Source organism: Rhopalosiphum padi, chromosome 2, assembly GCF_020882245.1.
Source record: "Rhopalosiphum padi isolate XX-2018 chromosome 2, ASM2088224v1, whole genome shotgun sequence".
NCBI lineage: Eukaryota > Metazoa > Arthropoda > Insecta > Hemiptera > Aphididae > Rhopalosiphum > Rhopalosiphum padi.
This window is the reverse complement of record NC_083598.1, coordinates 31110161-31133420: the sequence shown is the minus strand read 5'-3', so window position 1 is coordinate 31133420 and position 23260 is coordinate 31110161. Positions and strand designations below refer to the sequence as shown.

Genomic DNA, 23260 nt, shown 5'->3' with positions numbered 1-23260 from the left:
TATAGTATATAGTTCATATAATATACAGACACGGTGAGTAGTGAATATCTTTAATACATAATAAATAAACCTTTACCTATACATTGAATTTTTTTTTTTATTGTGTTGATATTATATTATAAGGTCAAATACACTCATGACGTATACCAAATAAAGTTTTTAACGAGTACCTAAAAGATAATAAAAATATACGAAGTAATCTACTAACGTACTATACCAATTTTCTAATAAAATATTTTAGGATTTTTTTATTTCCAAAAATTTGTTTTAATATATAACTACGACGGTTATTTTCCATATTATAAAATCTAATCAAAAAAATTAAAAGTATAAAAATATAAGCTACGATACACCCTCAATACAATTCAGTAAAAAATAATATAGCATTGTAAGGTGTTTAAAATGGATAGTGAATCGTCAAAAAAATGTATATAAACTCTTTTCAAAAACTACAAATATTTGTATGTATTAAAATTACTGGAATGCTATTGTTATTTTTGTTTTTAATTGGTAAACATAAAAAAAAGTTATTGTTTAAATCAATTTTTATTGTCAATATTTATTTGGTTAATTATAAATTATAATTATTTACTTTAACACTGTATTTATTGATGATAACACTAATGTATCTAAAATATATTTCACATCAGTCCACAGTGCTCAATTTGTAGTTAAAAAATTTCTTAAAATTATTTATAAATTCATAAATCAGTTATTAAAATCAAAAACTATTTTACACAAAACACAACTAAATACTAATTATTTATAGTTATAAGGTACTCTAAAAATAAATATACATAACTACATAAGTATATGTACACGCTAATAGCTTAATTTGCAGTTTTTGTTTTAGTAGCATTCATATTTAAAATTTTGTATAAGAATAATTAATGTAAAATATATATTGGCTACTGTAAATTCTAAAACATTAACTAGCATGACATATTTTAGATAAGATAAAACGCTTTTATTTGCATATATTTTGTGCTCTACATAATTTAATATGACGTATACTAATAATATACTATTGTAATAGTTAAATAGTATATTGTACTATACGGTTAAATGTGTGGGCAAAATCTACACATTTCTGTCATTTAAAATGCCTACTTAAAGGCTAATACATAATATTTATGCCTTCTAATAATATTATAATAATAACTATTTGCTAATACAGCTTTGTACCAATGGAATTTTGAACAGATTTCTCTTTTTTAATACGTGACAAATGATGATGATTTTGATTTACCAATCCTTAAACGATCAATAACTTATTACCACTGAATTTAATATTTTAACTCTTAGTGTATTGCAAAGGATTTTCGATATTTTTGGTTATCCATAAATTAAAGTTTAAATATATAAATAATATTTAATTATTTTAATCTTAATATTTAAGATATATAAAAATGCTTGTGATGAATAACATTTATATATTTTCTATAATATCAGCATACACAATTATCCATGTAAAATTAGTCCACGCTAAAGGTAGATGACCTTTATATTTACAAAAGTAAAAAAATATTATCAGCACTTGAAAAAAGCTCTAAAAAAATATATATAGTTTATAGTAAGTTATACTTTATTGTTTATAATGTTTATAATAGTATATTAGTATTATTAACATTTCATTTTATTAAAATGTGTTATACCTACGACCTACCTACTATATTATTGACGTTATTATGTTATGGCTATTATATTACCTACAATCAATTACCTTAATCAGTAAAATTATTATAGAGACTAAAATGTAATTAAAAAATTTAAATCAAACAAAACAGTTCATGACAATTTTGGATTCAATTCTGTTTAACTTATTAATTATTGATTTAGATGCGTATTTACTACTAATTGTCTTATACTTGATACTAAAATATTATTTTAAATAATTGTATTGAAGTTTAAAGAATATTATAATAAAAAATATAATCCAATCATATAATTTGAAGAAAAATAAACTAAAACGATTGTAGACAACATAAGATTTTATTGCAGAACTTTGATGTAAAATAATTTATGACTATAATAAAACTAATACTAGAACATTGTTATTTGTTATACAACAAGACTATGTACGTATACGGTATCCCAGGAAGGTTTTTAATTTGTTGTGAAGTATATGTATCCATAGAAACCTAAATTCCATTTAGTCAGTAAAAGGTAAAACGTAGCACTTACTATAATAAAATCCAATAATCCTTATCAAAATATACAAAAATCGTAAAAACCTTAAAATGTCAGTAAATGCGGGTGATAATTTATTAATTGAAAAAGAATTGAAAATTGTAGTATTAGGAGAACCATCTACAGGAAAGGTAAGTTATTAAATCCATACGTAGTCTAGAAATAATACACCGACAAGTTTTATAAAAAAACATATTTAAATGTATTTTAAAATCAAAGTTTTTATACAATTTATTTAGAGTTGTATCGTGTCTAGATATTGCCATGATGATTACACAAGACAATATATACCATCATGTGGCGTAGAATTTTATTTAAAAAGAACACAAATTCAAGGCCATAATGTCAGAATCAATATTTGGGATACAAGTGGATCAACTAATGTACTATTAAAAAAATACATTTATAATGCTGATGTAATATAATATGTTACTTATATAATTTTATACTTTTTGTTACATATTAATCACACAATTTCAATAGCCGTTTTAAATAAAATATAATAATAATAATTAATACGCATGATTTTAATAGAAAAACCATTGAATAAAAATTCAAAATAATTTTAAATGCATTGAATGTATTTTTTACTATTATATAAATTATATCTTTATAAATATTTAGGCAATTATACTTGTGTATGATATAACAGACTGTGTTTCGTTTTCGGCTGTGTCGACATGGTACAATAAAGCAATAAGTGTTCATTATGACAATGTACCAACGTTTGCTTTATTTTCAAATAAATGTAAGTATTTTTTAACATTTAGTAGTTACTACTTTACTAGTTAAAAATAGAACACGTATAATATAGTTAAACCTTTAAAACTTTAAAAATGGCAATTTTTAACTCATGTAAATTATCTGTGAATACTGGTCAACAAATATAATAAATAATAATAATAATGTAATGGCATCAAAGTATTAATTATTAGCATATAGTATAATTAGAATAAAAGAAAAAAAAATCGTAATTGTATTGTATTTTTTCTTTTAATAAACTGCTTGCCTATATATTGCGAACTATATACTGTATAGGTACCAAACGTATTTAAAATTTAAATATGTAATGATCAACTAAATTGTAAATTGTATACACATTTACGATGTTCCTAATTTTTGAAACAATACTGATTTATAAATTATAATAGACGATATTTACTACATATACAGGTGATTTAGAACATAAAAGATCAGTTGCTGAAGAAAAGCAAATATTGTTTTCAAAAGAATTTAAAATACCAATTTCTCAATCAGTATCTGCACGCACTGGTGAAAATGTAAGTTAGAGAATAAACAATTATTTATAAAAATTTATTTCCTATATTATTTTATTTATTTAATCAAATAAATATATTTAGATAATGTTTGCTTGGCAACAGTTAGTGGCTGAATGTTTGGGATTAAAACTTTCGAAGTTTGATTTAGAACAACATTTAGTAAAACCTGTGAAAGCAGAAATTGAAACTACGGCCAATCAGTATAAAACTATGATATCGAATCAACAGCAAAATATGTCTTCTACAATTTGTGTTATTCAATAATGTTTAAAATTAATAACAATATTAACAAAACAAATGTAATGCACTTTTTTAGTAGGTTTTATAAATTTAAATATAATTAAAACAAGATGAAATATTAATAATTAAAAATATTATAAATAAAAGGTTGTAAAATAATTGTATGTATTTAACTTGATAAAACTTACTGAGGTCATTTAAAAATTATAATTTATTGATTTCATTACACGTGATGAGTGTTAGTGTATTACTAATGGTCCAAAATTTGTTTTAATTATGTTCTTTTAAAACTATAATTAATAAATTATAATAGATATCATTAAATTTGAATTGATTTTATTTTCCTAATTTATCCCATTTAATAAATAATATTTTAGTTTAGTTTTTTTGTATATTTACTATTTAGGTATGAAATTATAAGTACAACTTAATTTTATAACTTCTCAGGTCGGGAGAAATTCGAATAAAAATTGAAAAATATCGATTACCATTTACCGCAATATCGGCACGTCGTGTTGCGTGCAACAATATAATTTACCTGTGTAATAATACGTTGTGAATATATCTTCTTAGGCGTCTAAAGTGGACTATGTATTGCAAATCACGCAGCTAACGAAAAAAAATTTGGAATTGATTCGTCTTTGGATTCGCAAACATTTCAAACAAACATGAAATGTCTAGAGTTTTATATATTTTTGACCTCTGTATTCTGTATTCAATATTTATAAATAAATTATATATATTAAAATATATTTGTATTATCATATATATATATATTCATAATGTCTCTTCAGAACGATCCTTTTTATGGCAACGATTTCACACTAAAAACGTTGCTTATTAATGACGTTAACGTGGTGATCAATTGGTTGCTGTACCTATATACGGCTATACCCAATGTAAAATATAATTTTACGGGGATATACGCTCCTAAAATAACTCGATTATTATCAGATAATACGAGAAACGAGTAACAGCACATATAATGCATGCATAGTAGTATAGTACATTGATATAATCACCTATACAATATTATAATACAATTAAAACACAATTTTTTAGCTTAAAACCCCTCTCAAAATTAATTTCTAGTTACGGCCTTGCTTAACGTTAACAGCAGCCTTTAGTTTTATATAGTAATACATTAGAAGTTAATAGTTATAAACCTAATACCTTAGGGGACTTTTAGTATGTTACTAAGTACCCTTCAATATAGGTGTATACCAAAATTCAGCTTTTCTGCTTTTTTTTCCGCTATTTGTTAAAATTGAGTCTAATTTGTCTGGACTATAAGAAATTAAGTTAATTTTTCTAGAATAACGATTAGCGAGAAACAATTTTTTGAGTTGAATATAAATATTTTATTAGTGCATATACCCTTAAATGTATTTGTTATTTACCAATACACCACTGCTTATAGGTACTGAAGCCTACGTGGTGTACCTACACAAAATCTTATTCTTATATAAACATATTAGATAAATAAAATAAACAAAATATTTTGAAATGTTTTTACACATATATTATATAGATTTTAGATACACATTGAAGCAATAGATTACTTGTATTAAATAATTAGAATCTAATATCTTATCGGTTTAACTGAGCAAAAAGATAAAACTACATTATAATATACTGACTATTGCTAAATTATTTGTAGATATTATTAATTTTATTACGTCTTGACCACCAGGTCATTGGCGTTTAAATCAATTATTTTATTTTTATTATGTGTTGAATTTAGATATATACATCAGATAAATACAAAGGTAACTAGGTATATACTAATTTCCAAGTACATTAGGTACAACTTAATATTATTTATTATTAAGTACTTAAAATAAACTTTGTACTAGTGTAGGCTGTGGTCAATTGCACATGATACATTGATACACAATACACATAAAAGATAAACTATAATATTTAGTTATACAGTATTATAATATATATTATAATTTATAAGTAAAGGTTATCACTAAACACTTATCAAATATTACAATCTGGAAGTACTTCGTTTTATAATATTATGTCTTTCATTTTAATATACTAAATTTTTAATTTGGATGAAATCGAAACTAATTAACAATTTCATTCACAATCAACAAATAAATTATTACGATATATATTTAATGTATTTGGTAATTTAAGTAGGTAATGTATTCTTGAATTTAAAATTAATTTATTCAACTGAAGTCTGAAGTTTAATATTTTCTATAAATACTTCAAACTATAATAATAATAAAAGGATATTAACATGGATATGTATTAAATTTAAATTCAATAATAAATATTCTGAGTATTAATGATATGAGTAGATTTTTTGTTAGTCTATTAATTGTCTTAATATATTTATAATATATAAGTTATAATACAATATTATTTTCTTAATTGGTATAGCCGGTGCCTGGTATAGATTAAAGATTAAACTTTTGCCAAAAACATTGAGTACCTGTAAATATATATATATATATATATATATATATAAGTGTGTGTATATGTAATTACTTTACTCTATTTTTAGAGAAATTGCATTTTATGTATTAAATTATTTTTTAATATATGTGTAAACCTAAATACACGTAACATTTTTTTAAATGCGACATGTCATTATATTAAAATTGTTTATAAATTTGCAAAAGTTTTGTGTTTTGACAAATTTAGTTTAAATTTGAATTTACAAATTCAAATGCTTATAAAAAAGTTGGACTAATATAATATTGATGTTTTTAAATTACTATAAAAAAAATACTAACAAAAGAACTTTATTGTACATATTATTAGTATATTACATTTTAAAATTGAATTATTACAATAAAACAAAATTGAATTTGTCAAAAATTTATGATGCACTATTGTGTAAATATTCCCGTGTTATTTGTATTTAGGTTAATTACCAAGAAAAGTATAAGGCTATACATGAACTAATCAATTATCAAAGTACCAACAAAATCAAATGAACCAATACTAGCTAATTCTGCTCTCAAAATTAAGAGACAAAAAAAATAACACGCATATCATTGCATGCTTTAAAACCACTAAAACCAATATAGTTTCCAAAAGTTAATTTAGATTATACAGAGTGTAACAGGACTATTTAACAAATATAGTAACATTTGTAATGGAAATTTGTCAAATAGTCTTGCTACACCTTCTATAGCAGTACTTTTTTGTTATTGCTTAATATTTAATACTTATTATGTATAGGTATGTAGTATGTACCTTATTGTTAATTACTAATTAGGTATGTAATATAATTAATATAGTTGATTAATTTATTTTTACATTGAACTAAAACTATTAAAAAATTAAAATTAAACTATACAGTATAAATGTATAGGTATATACAAAACTACCTACAATAAGCAAATTATTTTATTAGCCAATTATCAGTTATCAAATTAAAACCACTGCAGTATTTCTACGATTATTATAATACATTTATGATATATTATGGTATATAACGATATAGGTATAAGAACATAAGCCATATATATATCCATACTTTAGGAAACGATTCAGTTTTTTTTAAAAATACAAAGTGATTACCGTGCAAATTTAGCGTACCTAGTCAATGCTTCCGTATTAATTATTTTTTCATTAAAATATATACCTGGGTATACACTATTAATATAAATAAATAACATTATAAATACTGTTATCATTATTCATTACATATAGGTAGTTCTATATCAAAATAGTATACTATATATATATGTACATGTATATATGTAAATATAATCTAGATTTATTTTTTTATTTATAGAGACAATATAAAGTCCATTCAATAGTGTCACTTTAAAAAATAACTTGAAAGATGAAATATTTATATTTTTATTTACATATTTTATTATGTACCTATCACGTTCTTGAAATGTGAAAAAAAATTGATGTAAATTTGTTAATAAGAACTTTTTTAAATGTTATTATACTTTTTGTATCTAAAATTAAAAACATGTGTGGGTAGTATTGATAAGCTTCCAGTTAATTTTACCACGTTACAAAAAAACGTATATAAAAATACTTTTTATCAACCATATATTCTCACTAATCTATTAAAACTTCAAATTCACGCATATAAAATAACTAATTTCCCCGAGTCCCCTCTTATCTGCTTTTGTTTAAATTATAATTTTGAATATTTAACATAGTCAGAAATTATTTTGTAAGGCACGCTCAGTATATATGCTAATAATAGGTAAATAAAAAATTTCCTCGAGCACTAATATATTACGAAGGTCATTTTTCAAAAGTATAAAGCGTCAAATAGTTTACCTAATCAATTTTTATTAGTTTAATCTATTGATACTTATTTAAATAGGTACGTTTATATTTCCAATCACAACTGAAATTGTCCACTTAAGTAACTGGTTATAAAAAGCTTTTAGAGAAAATGTTATATAATTTAAATACTCAGATAACTTCTGATATCACATTAATACATTATGATTTGTAATCTTTGTCATTCACGTGTATAACATAGCCAAAACAATAGTTAATGTGGATCAGACGGATCAGTTGGTTAGTATTTTATTAGGAAATGATTTTTAAGTTTAAACTCACAATATTACGTAAAACAATGATTTCAAGGACATCCATAATAGCATTTTTTATATTTATTAATACAAACATTTTAGTATTTTACAATAGTCTGTTATAGCTTAAAACTATATTAAAAAAAAAAACTAAAAATGCAAATTTATTAAACATTTAATTTAATAAAAATAGGTATAACAAAAAAAAAATTTTAAATATGCCCTCGAGATATTGTTTTCTTCAATTTGTATATTATAAGCTTATAAGCTCAAAATTTACTTACCAATAATTTATGACTGATCTGTGTGAACTTGTTTTTGATATGTTTTACACGTGTGAGAGACAAAGATAACAAACCTTGGTATGGCGTAGTCTTAACATCAGACAATAAAACATCGTAAATACCATATACGTCTTAATACTTGTATAGTCAATAAAATAAATAACATTGCATTGTACATGAATGATTTAAAATCGATAACTCTTGTAGAAATATAAAACTTAAAAGCAATTGTATAATAGGTATGTACCTACATTATTTTAGTGATATATTTTAAGTAAATAATAATACTCATTCAACTATTCAAGATATACTGAGCGATTCTTTTATCGAACAAAACTCATATTTCAAAATCTATTGACGTTTTTGAAAATATTTTTTGAAGTTTTTAGTTTTTTGAATGACAACATACATTTTTAATTTTCTATTCTGAAACAAAATATTTTTTGCTGTAATTCGATACATAAAAATTGAAATTCGGACGAGTAATTTATGTATTATAAGTATATTTACCTATACAGTTAATGCGAGCAGAGTGGAATAGTACGGGGATGCCCCATAAAATGTTAGTTTATTACTCCACTCACCTAAACTTTAAATACTTTTAATTCATAATTCCATAAACTACTCGTCCAAATTTCAACTTTTATGCAAAAGTAAAAACTTAAAAAGTATATAACGATAAATTTAAAAAATATTGTTTTATTCGACTGGAAAGTATGTAAAAAAAATGTTTTCAAAAACGTTAATAGATTTTGAAATAATGAATGTAGTTCGATAAAAGAATCATTCTGTATATAGAATTAGGTCAAATGTCAAATATAGAATTTAGTCAAATGTCAATAGTCAACACTGTGTACCTATACATACACTAATTACTAAATCAATTATTAATTACATTATTTTAAATTATTAAGAACAAAAACAATTAACACATGTTTCTAAGAGTATATTCTGAATTAGGTCTGACCTTCCTTCCATTTTACAGGAATACTTTAAAAATACAGTCATAATCCATACAGTTTGTTATTTTTAGCGCTACAGTTAGTAACTCAAAAATATCCAGTACAGACTCCACTAGACCAGTTTATAACAAAACAAATAAGATGCATGCATGTATAAACGCTATAAATACATACAAACTGCTAATATTATCAAACCAATTTCATTGGAGTGTTAACATAGATACATCGTATAAATTTTGGTATAATATCGTATTTTTTTTTAAACATATATGATGAGCAGGGCTCGGCTTATTTTTATGGATTGACTTAAAATGTAGGTATAGCAGAGTGCTATGGAAGTGTATGTCATGTTACAACACGTTCAATTATGAAATTTGAAAGTGCTTTTTTTGCTTTTTCCAACGATTTTTTGGTTTTTTTATTCAGTCCTAGTCATTTTGTTTCAATATTTTTTGTAATATTTAACTATATTATTTTTAACAGTTATAAATTATGTATAATACCTTATACCTACTTTATCATGTAAAAAAATTTTTTTTATTTTTTTTTGATTAAATATTTTTGCTCAAATTTAAGTTTTTTAAATACTTATTTGAATGCTTATAATGAAGTTTTTAATTTTAATGATTTTAAGTGCTATAAGTCCCGAGCCCTGATGATGAGTAAAATGTCTATTTTACCTTTTGCAAAATTGCATTAATTAAAAATTAAACACGTCTTTATTCGTTATATTGACTGTTGATTAAGAAACCACTGAACAATATATGCAAATAATGCAGGTATTGAGATATCTATTACATTAATGGAAACAACTCGAAACAACAATACACGATCGTAATTATTGCTTGTTTATAATTTACTTTACTAATTCCGAGTAAATAATACAATTCAAATAAGCATAGTAAATTAAAATCATTAATAGGTACCTCTTTACCTGGCTATCTATATATACTCAGGTGCCTATACATCAGACATATAATTTATAGCATCAAGTATACGGGATGATTCATTTTATGTAAAACATTCATTGTTTTATAGAAAATACTAACTCAAAAATATTATTTTCACATAATTATCAATAATTTTCAAATTATTACAAAAGAATATTTTTACCATCCCTAATCGTTTTTTTTTTAAGTTTTCACTTTTGAATGACAACGTACATTTCATTTTGTATAAAGCAGTATATTGTTTGACGTATTTCGAATAATCAAAATCAAATTTCAATAAGACGTCAAGACAAGTACTAGTACATGCTACATAGTTTATTCGTTATTATAATATTTAAAGTATATATGAGCTGAGTAGTAGACGATTATTGTATGAGGTATATAGGTATATTATTGTATCACTTTTAAGCAGAGTTAATCGAAAGTTAACTCATAAAGTTCTTGACCAATATTAGATATGTATACGTATACTGAAGAATTCCAAAAATATTCTGTTTTAGAATAAAGGTTAGAAATTAAAAATGCATGTTATCATTAAAAAAGTATAAAATTAAAAAATATATAACAATAAAAAACAGTAAAAATATATACTTATAAAATATTTAAAATATTTGAAATTAAGAATGTTACGTTAAATGGATCACCCGGTATAGTGTATAATATATTATACATCATTACGCTAAAAATTATATATATACAGAGCCCCATTAATATCTTTAGACTCACAGTACAGACTATAGAGAACCATAGAGGACCACCTAATTTGAGAGCTCACTGAATTAGATATTAAAATTTAATTGAAATAGTAATTACGATTTTTAAGAAGTATATTAATGTATATTTTAAAAAATACGTGTGATTAATAAAAATATGTTGGTATTATACAATAAAGTAGAATTTCTTTAAATTAAGTAATCAATCTTATATAAAATTTAACAAAAGACCTGCAAAATTTAAAAAATATAATTGGCCATATTATATTATTTATGAATCACTACAAATAGCGCGTGAAGCCGTGAAATAAATAAAAATATCACATTTTTCAAAATCTACGAGATGAATCATTAAAAGAAAAACATTTTTTTTTTTTACGAAAACAAAAACTTCTGTCATAAATGTATATTTAATTAAAATATTTTAAATTATTAAATAAAAGTACATATTTATAAAATGAATAATTAAAATTATATTATATAGTATAATTTTATTTTATTAAATTATGTTATTATATTTGCAAACATAGATTTTAATATATTTTATGGCCCGAGTAAGTAGTATAATAATATGGGCACATGTAAACTCCGCCAGAAAATAAATTCAAATAACAGTACAAGAAAAAAATTAATATGTAGGTGGTAGGTATAATAATATATTATTATTAAAAAAAATGTATACAATTTTTCATAGTAATTGTCCACAATATCAATAATAGTTAAGTTTAGGTACGCATATAATGGGGCTAGGAGTCCCGGATTTGAAAAGGTATAAGGTAAACTAAGTCCCTGGTTATAATATAGGTTTAGTTTCCAAAACAGAACATTTTCTTTCTCACTTTTACGGGCTTAGTACTATCTGTTATGTTAACACAACTGACGTAGTGACGTGACTTGGTGACTAGTCACTATACAGTACTCATTGAATGTAGAGACTTTTTATTTTTAAGTAGGTACATCATCGTTATTTATAAATTATTCTTTCGAAAAATATTATTACTCGGGACTCAGTTTACCTAGCACGTTAAAGTTTTCTAGACTCAATTTACTAGCCCCAATATTCATCCAATTATTTGGGACTCAGACACTCAGTTTACCACTCTCGCATATAATGTGCCAAAAAATAAATAGAACTGAAAAATAAAAATAATAATTGTTTGAACAAATCAAAGGGACATAATATTGAAATGTACTATAATGAGTATTACGTTAAATAATCATAATAAATAATCGTAATAATAATAATTAAATATGTAACACTAATTTTTTTTTTAATTTTTAAGTTTATATTTGGTTGTGATATTCAGCCATCGCAACGGATGTCAACGTATTTAATGGGTAAAGGCCTTAACCTCTGGTGGTTTTCATATTATAGTATTATACCCACTACACTATTGTCACTATTACAGGTAAGAAAATAAAACTGATGGGGTTTACATTAGACCTTTTCATTACATTTTTATCTAACGGAGGAGTTTACTGAGTTTACAGTCGCCCGTAAATATAGAGGCCCAAAATTTGATGCAAAAGGATATATATAGACATTAATACATTATACCTGTAGGTATTCGTACAGGTATTGATTAAGTATAAAGTTTATTTAATCATGGTACAGGCATCATAGTATACCGGATACCGGTAAATGGAACGTATACCTACGTTACGGAAAGTCGTAAATGCAAAAAAAAAGACAAATTGTGTGCACCTTTTCCACTTCTTGTAAACATCAAGTTGGACTAATTGACGATTAAATTATAATATGATATACGCTTATACCTACCTACTATACGCATAGGTTATAGCAGGAAAATTAGCATAATAAGCGATTATATATGTATACCTACCTACATCACGCGTGCAAGAGCAAAGCGGTCATTATTACGAGTATTACGACGCGGTCGTTGTTGCGGTGATTTAGCATACATTTTGTTTGAAATGCGAATGAACCGCGGCGGGACATTGGTGCGGAGGTAAAAAATATAACACAATATTTGTTAATTAAACTAGCCGATAACGGTGGTGACTCCGATAGTAATGGACCATTAAACAAAAAACTTAAAAAACAAAAACCATAACGCGAGTGGCTCTGACGTAGTGATGTATCATGTATAGGTACTATAATCGACACAGAATTAATTAATTCATTTTAAGTAATTATGGTTGTTCTGCAGCGCAATAATCGTGTATTCGTGTAAGTAATATACATTTGTGTATTTGTATATTTTGTACACGCTATGTATGCCGTATAATATTTTTTTTCAATCAACGCGACCATTGATGACTCTCGCGCGTGTGACGAAAGAGCGGTTTAATATTGTTTTCACGGGTGTAGGGCCTAAGCCGCGCGGTCGTGAGGTGGGGAACGGAAAAAGACTTCTGAAAGCGAGAGATCGTCGATCATCGGACGATCGTCGTATTGGTATTGTGAAAGACGTATTCGATTCAATCGACCACAATTGTTGGAATAATTATAATAATAATAGGACTCGAGAGGTCGTTCCGAGTGGGATCGGCATATAACTATTAACTACATAGCAGTCATGCACTCGTGCCGTCGATATAAAACACGGGACGACGGCGCCCGCCGGACAGTATATTATTATTAGTTTTGTGGCCGCGGAACGTCCGAAAATCGTGGGGATCGGACGACTATACACTGTCTACACTCGACCTGTCGACCGAACTCTGCTAGCCACCCCACCGAGCGCGGCACGAGAAAGCCTATACCGCCGAGTGTAGTACCGCTACAGTTGCACTACTACTACTACTACCGCTACGACGACGGCGCTACATATTATTACATTATTATATATATATATATATATATTGCTATTACGAAACCGTTGTACTCGCCGCCGAATGCCGATAAAAGTGATATCGTCGGCCGAATAAAACGTGTTTTCGCCGCAGCGTTATCAAGAGTTTCCGCCGCCGACGTTTTAATAACAAACTTATATATTTACATAAATTGATATTTATTATTTTCATTATTATTATATTATATTTTATTGCCACTATTATTATTATTATTATTATTATTGTTTTTACCGAGCAAGTTCGTTGGCGCGTCCGCGTGTATAGCGAGAAGTGACTATAACGTTGTAGTAACTAGTGTACCTATCGCGTAGTACGTTGTAGCCGCATTCTTAATATCGCACCGTCGTCGTCTCCACGTCGTTGCCCGCGGTTCTCTAAATCACAAAACGTTTTTCGCGTATTAATTTCGTTGCTATTATTATTGTTTTTAGATAATCCAAGATACATAATGTTAAATTAAACACACATTACATTATTATTGTGATGATATTAAGTCGTACGACGAAATAGTTGTAGAAAAGGTATACCTAAACTCGCGCGCGTGTTTACCTTCGGTAGTTTTGCGCAACAAATACATATATATATATATTTATTATATATAATATATTCTTGAAGCGATTGTCTGTACACGCAATAACGTATCTCTCTGCGTTAATTTGATTTACGCACAACTCGTTTTACCTGTTTTTACTTTTATCATTATTTTCCTCGACCAGAACGGTCTTTTTGTATTTTTTGTTATTCCTCTTCCGCTGACTGCATTATGACTGACGCATTTTTTGGCGGTATCGAAGGGTAAGTCTACGATAAAATATATATTTATTAATTTGATATTCGTCTTCCCAACTGCCCCGCGTTCTTGTGATACTAATATTCGTATTTTGTGTGCAAAATAGGGGAGCATCGGTTTCTACAGTTGTCTTAACCAATGGCAACGCAGATATTTTAGCTGAACTTAAAGGAGAAGGCACGAACCCATGGGTAAGTATTTATTACTTATACTTACAAAATAACTGAAATATGATGTTTTTTGAACAGAAGCAAATACCAATGTCTTGTTTTTATTTATACAATTAAAAACACTGTTTGGCTTGACATAATTATATTTTATAGTTATAGATTTTATATTTTAAAGGCATAAACATGTGTATATTTATATGTCAACAAGTCAACATAATATTACATTGTTAATTTCATGAAAACTATTATCTATATTTTGTAGATATTATATAGATAATACCTAATTTTTATTTTATTCTCTTATCATACTACATAGATGTTATTAGGTACCAAATAATAAACCATGTTTAAGTCATGATAATATAATATTTTATCATGGTTTAAATTGTTTTCCTTTGCTAGTTTTTGTTATATTAAAAATAATATAAGATCTGTATTATTTTTTATTTTTACATAGAAACTAGGTATGCTTGAAATATTTATATTTCTCTTTACAAATTCTTACACTAGGGCCCTATAAGATCTCTACAGTGCCTTACTTACACTAGTCCTTTTATTTAATTTATATTTATACAAAAAAATTATACATTACAATTAATAAAGAAATTCTGATAATAAATTAAGGAAAATAGAATAAATCAATTGAAAAATCTTTAAAGGCTTGGTATTTTTACAAATAACTGTTAGATAAACAATTGATAATATGTATATGATCAGTATAATAATATATTTTTATTTATTTATAAGTTGTTAAATTTAAATACCATGACAAAGATAGTGAAATACCTAATTATCAAGATATGTAAATATACATTTCAATATGCTCATAACATAATATGTTAGGTATATACTTTGGTTTATAATGCTTTAAAAACTACATCATATAATTTTAAAATACAAGTTTCAGACAATAATGTTTATTTTATTAAATTTATAATTAAATGATGTTTTTTTTTTGGTTACTGAATAAATTAAAGGTTACCTATCTTCAATGATTAAATTTTTATTGTCTAAATATTGTATACATATGAAATTAAATTAAATAGATAATAGAAAAATAAGTACATTGAATAGTAAATATATATTTTACGTAACATGTTACAGATCTCGTAGATTAATCAAGGTTTAAGTGTAATTATATCAAAATGTATAGTTATTAGTTGAGTTGTATTCATGTAGTTATTGGAAGCTATTAAAATTAAAATTAAATATATCAAAATGTAAATTAGTTTCAAATTAAATATTTTTATTTTTTTTTAAATTATGACATGATTTATTTATCATTTATTATTATACTCTGAAATTTTAAGTAACATGTGTTTTTCCTATTCTGATTCATTAATCATATTATGCTTGTTAGTATTAATACTACTATTCATTTTATTTATTACCTATTGGCTATTTTAATTAAGTATTACTTTAACATAACTCATTTATGAACAGCTATTTATGTTTCTAATATTGTGTATACCATTTTTATGTATAAACTGTGATTAACTTTAAATTTATACCTTATTTAATTTCTTAGACAATTAGCATGCAATCATTGTTTAACATATAAAAATTAAATGATTGTATTTATAAAATTATAATTTCAAAGTTCATAATTTTATTAAAAAAATTAATAAACTAATGTTATTGATAGTTCAATTTTTTCAAGAATATTTAGATTTTAGATTGTCAATAGTTCTAGTATATGAATACATTTTTTTTTATTTAATATTTTTAATCTATTCTAAGATTATTGACGTCAAATCAAATACCAAAGAGGTCAAGTACATTAGAATAAAAAAATGCCGATACATAAAAACAATAATAATATCAATATCAATAAAAATGATCCATCTGTACAGTTTAAAACTGTTTGAAGCATATTTATATAATAATCATATTTTTAAGTGTTTATTATTAAATTAAATATAATAATTAATCAATGCAATATAAAAAATGTATATTATTTAGATTCTTGGAATTGAACCTTGCTTGTCTCGAGTTAATGACTTAATTAAAGAAGCTCTTAGGAAAGCTGATCTTAATGAAAATACAAAATTAAATGGATTGGTTTGTATACTTTTAAAAGTAGTTTTACTATACAAGTTTTTTTTAATTATAAAATATACCTATTTTTAGGGTTTGAGTTTAAGTGGATGTGAAGATCAAATATTCTGTAAAACATTTGAAAGTAAATTAATAGAATGTTATCCAGACCTTACTGATGAAGTAATTGTTGTTAGTGATACGTTGGCACCAATCGCATTAGCTTGTGAATCAGGTATTTAAAAAATTGCTGTTGATTAATATTTAATAGCATTAATTGAATGTATGTTTAATATGATTCAAATTTATTCAATATTTTTTATTTTAAAGGTGGAGCTGTTATTATCTCTGGTACTGGTTCAAATAGTCTTTTAATAAATCCAGATTCATCAATAAAACGATGTGGAGGCTATGGTCATCTACTTGGTGATGAAGGCAGCGGTAAGATAATACAATTTCTAATTGCTTTTCTTAAATTCTAATTTCTAATTTAATTAAAAAATATAAGTGAAAAATATTTATTACTGATAATATTGTGTATTTATTACTTAGCATTTTGGATAGCATTCAAAAGTATTAAATTATGCTTGGATCATTTGGAAGATTTTAATTATGTTCCTAATGGTTACTCAATTGACAGAGTATGGGAAGCAATTAAAGAACATTTTAATATTGATAAAGTGTAAAGTATATGTCACTATTCTATTACTAAAATATAACATTTTATAACAAATAATATATTTTTTGTTATGTCTATTAAATTATTTGTTTGTATTTTTAATCTAAATTTAATTTAATAATACTCATTTTTTTTTTTTTGTTAAAAATAAAAGTCACTATTAAGTGGAACATATTTATAAAAATTGTAGTATTTATAAATACAATAAATTTTAATTATATTCTGTTCCAAATATGATGACTTGTGTGCAAACGACCGAACTACGTTCGGTATATTAGATCGTCTACCATCCTACCAACCTACCAACCTTGGCATACGGCTCGTTAGCCACACCCACCGTGCGCGAACGCAAGTCATCTTATTTGGAACAGAGTATAGATATTTTTTTATTTTCAAATAAATTAAATGCATTATATAATCATGCATTAAAATATTTTTAAATTTATTATTAATACACTCCACTATTTTAATTTTAACAAGTTATTTTAAACTTCAAATATGATAATAGATAGAATTGATTAAAAATGATAATAATACAAATAAAACTAATTAAATTTAAATTAATAAAATTATATAATAAGTACTAATAACTAATAATTAATTTGTAATTAGTCTAGATTTGTTGAATGTGTTTTATGGCGAAAAAAAAGAAAAATCAGAAATAGCTAAATTGTGTAAAACAATATCAGAACTAGCTGAAGATGGAGATGAACTAAGTCTGTGGATCTTTAGTGAAGCTGGAAAGGAGTTAGCAAAGTTTATACAATCACTCTACCCGGGTGCCGATAAAGTAAGATCTTATTTAAAAATTATTACTACATAGTGAAAACAAATAATAATATATTGTTTTAAATACATATTTTGCTAAAATTTACTTAATTTAATTTATCATTTATTATTTATTATATTGTTTGGTGTATTCAAGTATAAATATTATTATACTTTGTATTGATCTTAAATTTCTAAAATGACAATATTTTAATTTAACTTTTAAAATTAACAATAAAAAAATTTTAATTTAACAACTCAAAATTAAGAAAATTTATCTGTGATAATTTTATTGTATTTTATTATTAAATTAATACAATTTGATTCCGTTTCATTAACAGTGATTTAATTAAAGAGGATAGAGTACTTCTTATTGTTTTAATTATTTTAACTTATTCCTTCTTACATTTCTAAATTACCCATACATAATTAAATCTTAGGGTTCAGAAATGTTCATTAAAATATTTTTAGTATATTTTCAGAGCCATGCCTCGGGGGAGACCTAGGGGGCATGCGCCCCGGACGCATGGTTTAAAGGGGCGCCAAAAAAATTGAAATGTATAATGATAAATAAAATAAGGGGCGAATATTTTTAATTTTGCCCTGGGCACCAAATCTTAATGGCACGGCTCTGTATATTTTAATATCTGTGTATTAAAAAGGAAAGACAAATTATTTAAGTAAAATCTGGATGTAATTGTGAAAAATGTTATGTATGTTTTAAAAAGCTCATATTTTTAATATTAACGTAAAAGTGTTAGATAAATCACAATTTACTAATATTCATCTTATTTTTAAATAGATGTTACATAAAGAAAATGGTGGTCTGCATGTGGTGTGTGTTGGTTCTGTATGGAAAAGTTGGGGATTGCTAAAAGAAGGATTTATGAATCAACTTGATCATCATCACAACTCGCAAGAAACCATAGTAGACGAATTTACCTTATTGGTGCTTGAAAAGACTGTTGCTTTGGGTGGGGTGTATCTCATTGCAAAAAAATTAAATTATAATTTTCCGTATGATTATGAACATAACTATAGAATACTTTTCCATTATGTACATGATCGACAAAATCAATAATACATTATTTGAAATTAAATCAAAAACAAATGTGGCCGTACCAATTTAAAATGTAATTAATGGTTATAATCATTTAATGCCATTGGATCTTAGATTGATGGCTTCTGCTCATTTTTTTTATACTTGTTATTTGAGCACTATATACATTTTGTTATAATAATTATACTTTACTTAATTTGTTAATAGGTTAGAATATATATTTGAATGCCAAACTAGTTTTTAGTAGTAACAAGTAACTTAGACTTAAGAAAAATATACACTGTCAATTAACCATTCTTTGTATTCATATTATTGTATTTCAAAATAGATTATGATAAGTTAATAAAATATTAACAAAAAGCACAAGTTTGGGGCCAAATAGTTTTATTGTTAATTTTATTTTAATCATTGTTGTTATTTGTTTTTTTTTTTAATTTATAAACTTACAAATTTTTAAGTCATATTGCTATCCTTTAAGCTTTTTAGTATATATAAATTTAAATGAATTATTTTACTTAAAAATCTAAAAAAGAGTAGTGATTATATAAACAAATACATGTTATTTTTAATAATATATTTTTACATCACTAAATTTTAATGTTTAAGTAATTTATATAGAATTATAGTGTTTGGTACTTGGAAATTGTAGTTACCTCAATATTATTTTGAATATATAATTAATTTGTTATTATTGACAATTTCATTTTTTATTTATGTACTGCCCATATTATGTGTATATAATTGTTACCTATTTTCAATTTCTATTTAATATTCAAATATTGTTGGTCAATTAGCATATTGTTTAGTTTTCCTTATGTATGAATTAAAGTTTAAAATAATCATAAATTGGAAATATACGTAAACGCATTGTTCTCTCAAATAGAGGACTAGATGAGGCATTTAAATCGGATTTGTATAACTTAAAAAATTATAATAATACATTTCTCTCGACAATTAAATCTGTCCAATTTTTCCTGAAAAAAAAATGTATTATGGACTTTTTTTATGATTTTTATAAATATAGTAAACGTTTTAACAGGAAAAATACCTAATTTTCCGAGATCTGTTTCTATGAACGAAAATATCCTATATTTTCAGTACATAACCTGATGACAAGCACAAGATAGCTTGATTTTTTGTAAGTATCACCTACGCATACTTATGGTTGCAATTTTTAAAGTAAGTATTATAAAATAATTGAGGGTATAACAAAGGTGTTGAAAGGAAGAAAAGCGTCCTTTTGGTTACATTAAGAGGACATCATGGTGTATTGGTGTCATCGGGATTGGTAAATTGGGTCCCGGAAAAATATAGGTAGGTAGTAGGTAAGTTGAGTTCCGGAAAAAAATGTTAGTAAATTAAATATAGTACGTCATTGACGTAATGTCAAATTTTATAATTATGGTATAAATATTGTATAATTGGTATAAATTAAACTATATGTGGTTTTCATAATATCATGTTCTCGGTAAAAACTTAAAAAAGATAAAACAAATTCAGCTTGATATATTGATATGATTCACAACTATTTATTGTACGCGCGGTAGTAGCTGCAAATTCAGATAAAATATTGAAAGAATTATGAAAATGTGTATTATTAAATATTAATATTTTACATACCTACTCGTTTAAAATCATTCTAATATTGAAGATAACAATCCAAAACTGGAACTGCTGAACCTATAAATATTGTGCGTTAGTAAGACGGAGACAACATAATATGCACTATGCAGATCTACCTAGGTACGACACTATGACAAAGTAATCTTAAGTACTTATGTATTAATTATCTAGGGACGCACATTTTTTAGTTATCAGATTAGTTAAGTACCTCTACTACTGTCTTTTAGTGTAATTAAAAAATTAATAACTACGGAAGTGGGAATTCTTTTTATTTGCGCAAGATAAAATGTTTATTTGCTAATAAAAATCCTTGAAATTTTAATACTTCATGGTTTCTTATGAGTTCTTTTTATAACAGAAACTAAAACTCTTGAATAATGAATATACATAGGTACAATATTAATTTTTTTAAGCGTTCGAATGTAGATTTTTGAAATTCGTCAAAATTGCCAAATCCATAAACATAAACGTAGTTATATGATTCATCTCCAGTTCATATAGGCATTCGACAACGTCAGTCGATGACAACCGTTAAGATTTGTTCATGATTTTTTTTTGTATTCTTCTTGACCTTGACAGTTTACATGACACATAACGTATTAACGTGATACCTATCACGCGGGAAATTGTTTGATACTACGGACTGTTGTATATTATACGTAAATACTCATTTTTGAATGATTAAAATACCTACACACATTTCTAAAACGTCGTTCTTATGCCTTTTTAAAAAATTTAAAAAAAAATGTTTATAATACAATAATCTATTTAAATCTAAGGTCTTTGTACCTATAAATAAATTTGCTATCAGTTGCCAGTCTCTAAAAAAAGTCTCTAAAAATACAATAAAAATGGTAATAATAATAAATACTAATTATAAAATTAAAAACTATTTACAAATGTTTAAGGTACTTGCCTACACTTTTTTATTGTGCAATTTGAGTTTGTATTTCGTTTATTATAATAATGAAAAATCTGGATGAAATTTAGTTGATCCAATCCTTAAAATTGAGGCATTTGTCCGTAAGTCAGTTTCATTCATGAAAATATTTGTTCACATTTTCACATAAATACACCAAGACAAATACAGTTGCCATTTTCATCATGTCTTTTAAATAGTAGGGTAATTTTCGTGTGAAAGTTTTGAATACCTAGATACAATTAAAATTTTTTTTTTTTCAAATTCATTTTTATTAAAAATTTTGTTTAACAATTCTATAAATTGATTGTTGAACATAAATACATCATGATGATTTTGTTTTATTCTTAATTAGTTAGTTGTTTTCAACATAGGCGTATTTAGAGGGAATTAGGAGGCTTAGCGACTCAAGTACGGAAAATAGCCCCCCAAAAATTTTAGTCCATCTAAATTTAAAAAATATTCAAACAATAATTTTTATATCAAAAAAATTATATCGATAAAAAATTGTTTATGTTTTATGCCACTTTATCCATTACGTTCCTTAAAATATTATACAATAGTGATTAGTGAGTTATTTTCGTCTGTCAATAATATGTCGTTCAGGTTAAATTGTGCATTTGTGCTTATTTGAAATATTTATTTAAATATGAAGAGGACATAGATAAAACGCGTTTACGCAGTGTGAGCAATTAAAATCAAAACTTTATAAATAGCATAATTTTTAATAATTTCAATTTTTTCACGTGCCATTGAAATACGATCAACGTATGCTACCTTTGACACGCGTGCCGTAGGTTCGTCACCCCAGTCCTAGGGGAACCATATCCTCCCTTGACTTCGACCCTGATAAAATTAGCAGCGTGTTATTAGTTATCAAAATGAATCGCTAATCCAACGTGTGTATATAGGTATGTATATTATCTATATTCTCATTCATGTCTATACATACCTAAATCGTGAAAGTACCTAAATACAATTGTAGCATCTACATGGTGAAAACTGATATAAGTAGGTATATTATGAATGCATGATACAAATATACAATATTATTTTGGTACCTACGCATTAATCACCCACAAAAATGGTATATCGATACAAAACAATTAATATTTTTCATTTATTTATTTTATTAATACAAATACAATTTGGTATAAGGTACAGGTAAAGGTGTATAACATACTAGATGTATATAATTGTATATAAATATTAAATACATACTTAAAATTAACACTACGTATATATT

The 23260-nt window shown here is 25.1% G+C and overlaps 2 protein-coding genes and 1 long non-coding RNA gene across 3 annotated transcripts; 2 read left to right on the top strand and 1 right to left on the bottom strand.

Annotated features, from left to right (window-relative positions):
* The first annotated feature begins 2126 nt into the window (after positions 1-2126).
* LOC132920862 (ras-related protein Rab-28-like) lies at positions 2127-4034 on the top strand. Its single transcript, XM_060983583.1, has 5 exons — positions 2127-2321; positions 2430-2606; positions 2815-2938; positions 3364-3470; positions 3552-4034. The coding sequence occupies exons 1-5, from the start codon at positions 2241-2243 to the stop codon at positions 3732-3734; spliced, it is 672 nt and encodes a 223-aa protein (XP_060839566.1). The 5' UTR covers positions 2127-2240; the 3' UTR covers positions 3735-4034.
* Positions 4035-13751: 9717 nt separating this feature from the next.
* LOC132921062 (N-acetyl-D-glucosamine kinase) lies at positions 13752-20170 on the top strand. The gene is made up of 8 exons (XM_060983889.1): positions 13752-14763; positions 14865-14949; positions 16891-16989; positions 17059-17200; positions 17296-17406; positions 17518-17647; positions 18257-18434; positions 19215-20170. Exons 1-8 carry the CDS (start codon positions 14732-14734, stop codon positions 19491-19493), a joined length of 1056 nt encoding a protein of 351 aa, XP_060839872.1. The 5' UTR covers positions 13752-14731; the 3' UTR covers positions 19494-20170.
* A 676-nt stretch (positions 20171-20846) lies between these two features.
* On the bottom strand, positions 20847-21234 carry LOC132921063 (uncharacterized). Its single transcript, XR_009660826.1, has 2 exons — positions 21093-21234; positions 20847-21022 (listed from the first exon to the last, which is right to left on the bottom strand). It is a non-coding gene; the product is annotated as an uncharacterized LOC132921063 (long non-coding RNA).
* Between the last annotated feature and the right edge of the window lie 2026 nt (positions 21235-23260).

What these genes read in the sequence shown, in the direction of transcription:
- LOC132920862 (XM_060983583.1), top strand. Translation starts at nt 2,241, where the DNA reads ATGTCAGTAAATGCGGGTGATAATTTATTAATTGAAAAAGAATTGAAA. An exon ending in AATACATTTATAATGCTGAT is followed by an intron (nt 2,607 to 2,814) that starts GTAATATAATAT and finishes ATAAATATTTAG; the next exon opens with GCAATTATACTTGTGTATGA. An exon ending in CTGCACGCACTGGTGAAAAT is followed by an intron (nt 3,471 to 3,551) that starts GTAAGTTAGAGA and finishes AAATATATTTAG; the next exon opens with ATAATGTTTGCTTGGCAACA.
- LOC132921062 (XM_060983889.1), top strand. Translation starts at nt 14,732, where the DNA reads ATGACTGACGCATTTTTTGGCGGTATCGAAGG. An exon ending in CGCATTAGCTTGTGAATCAG is followed by an intron (nt 17,201 to 17,295) that starts GTATTTAAAAAA and finishes TTTATTTTAAAG; the next exon opens with GTGGAGCTGTTATTATCTCT. An exon ending in TCTACCCGGGTGCCGATAAA is followed by an intron (nt 18,435 to 19,214) that starts GTAAGATCTTAT and finishes ATTTTTAAATAG; the next exon opens with ATGTTACATAAAGAAAATGG.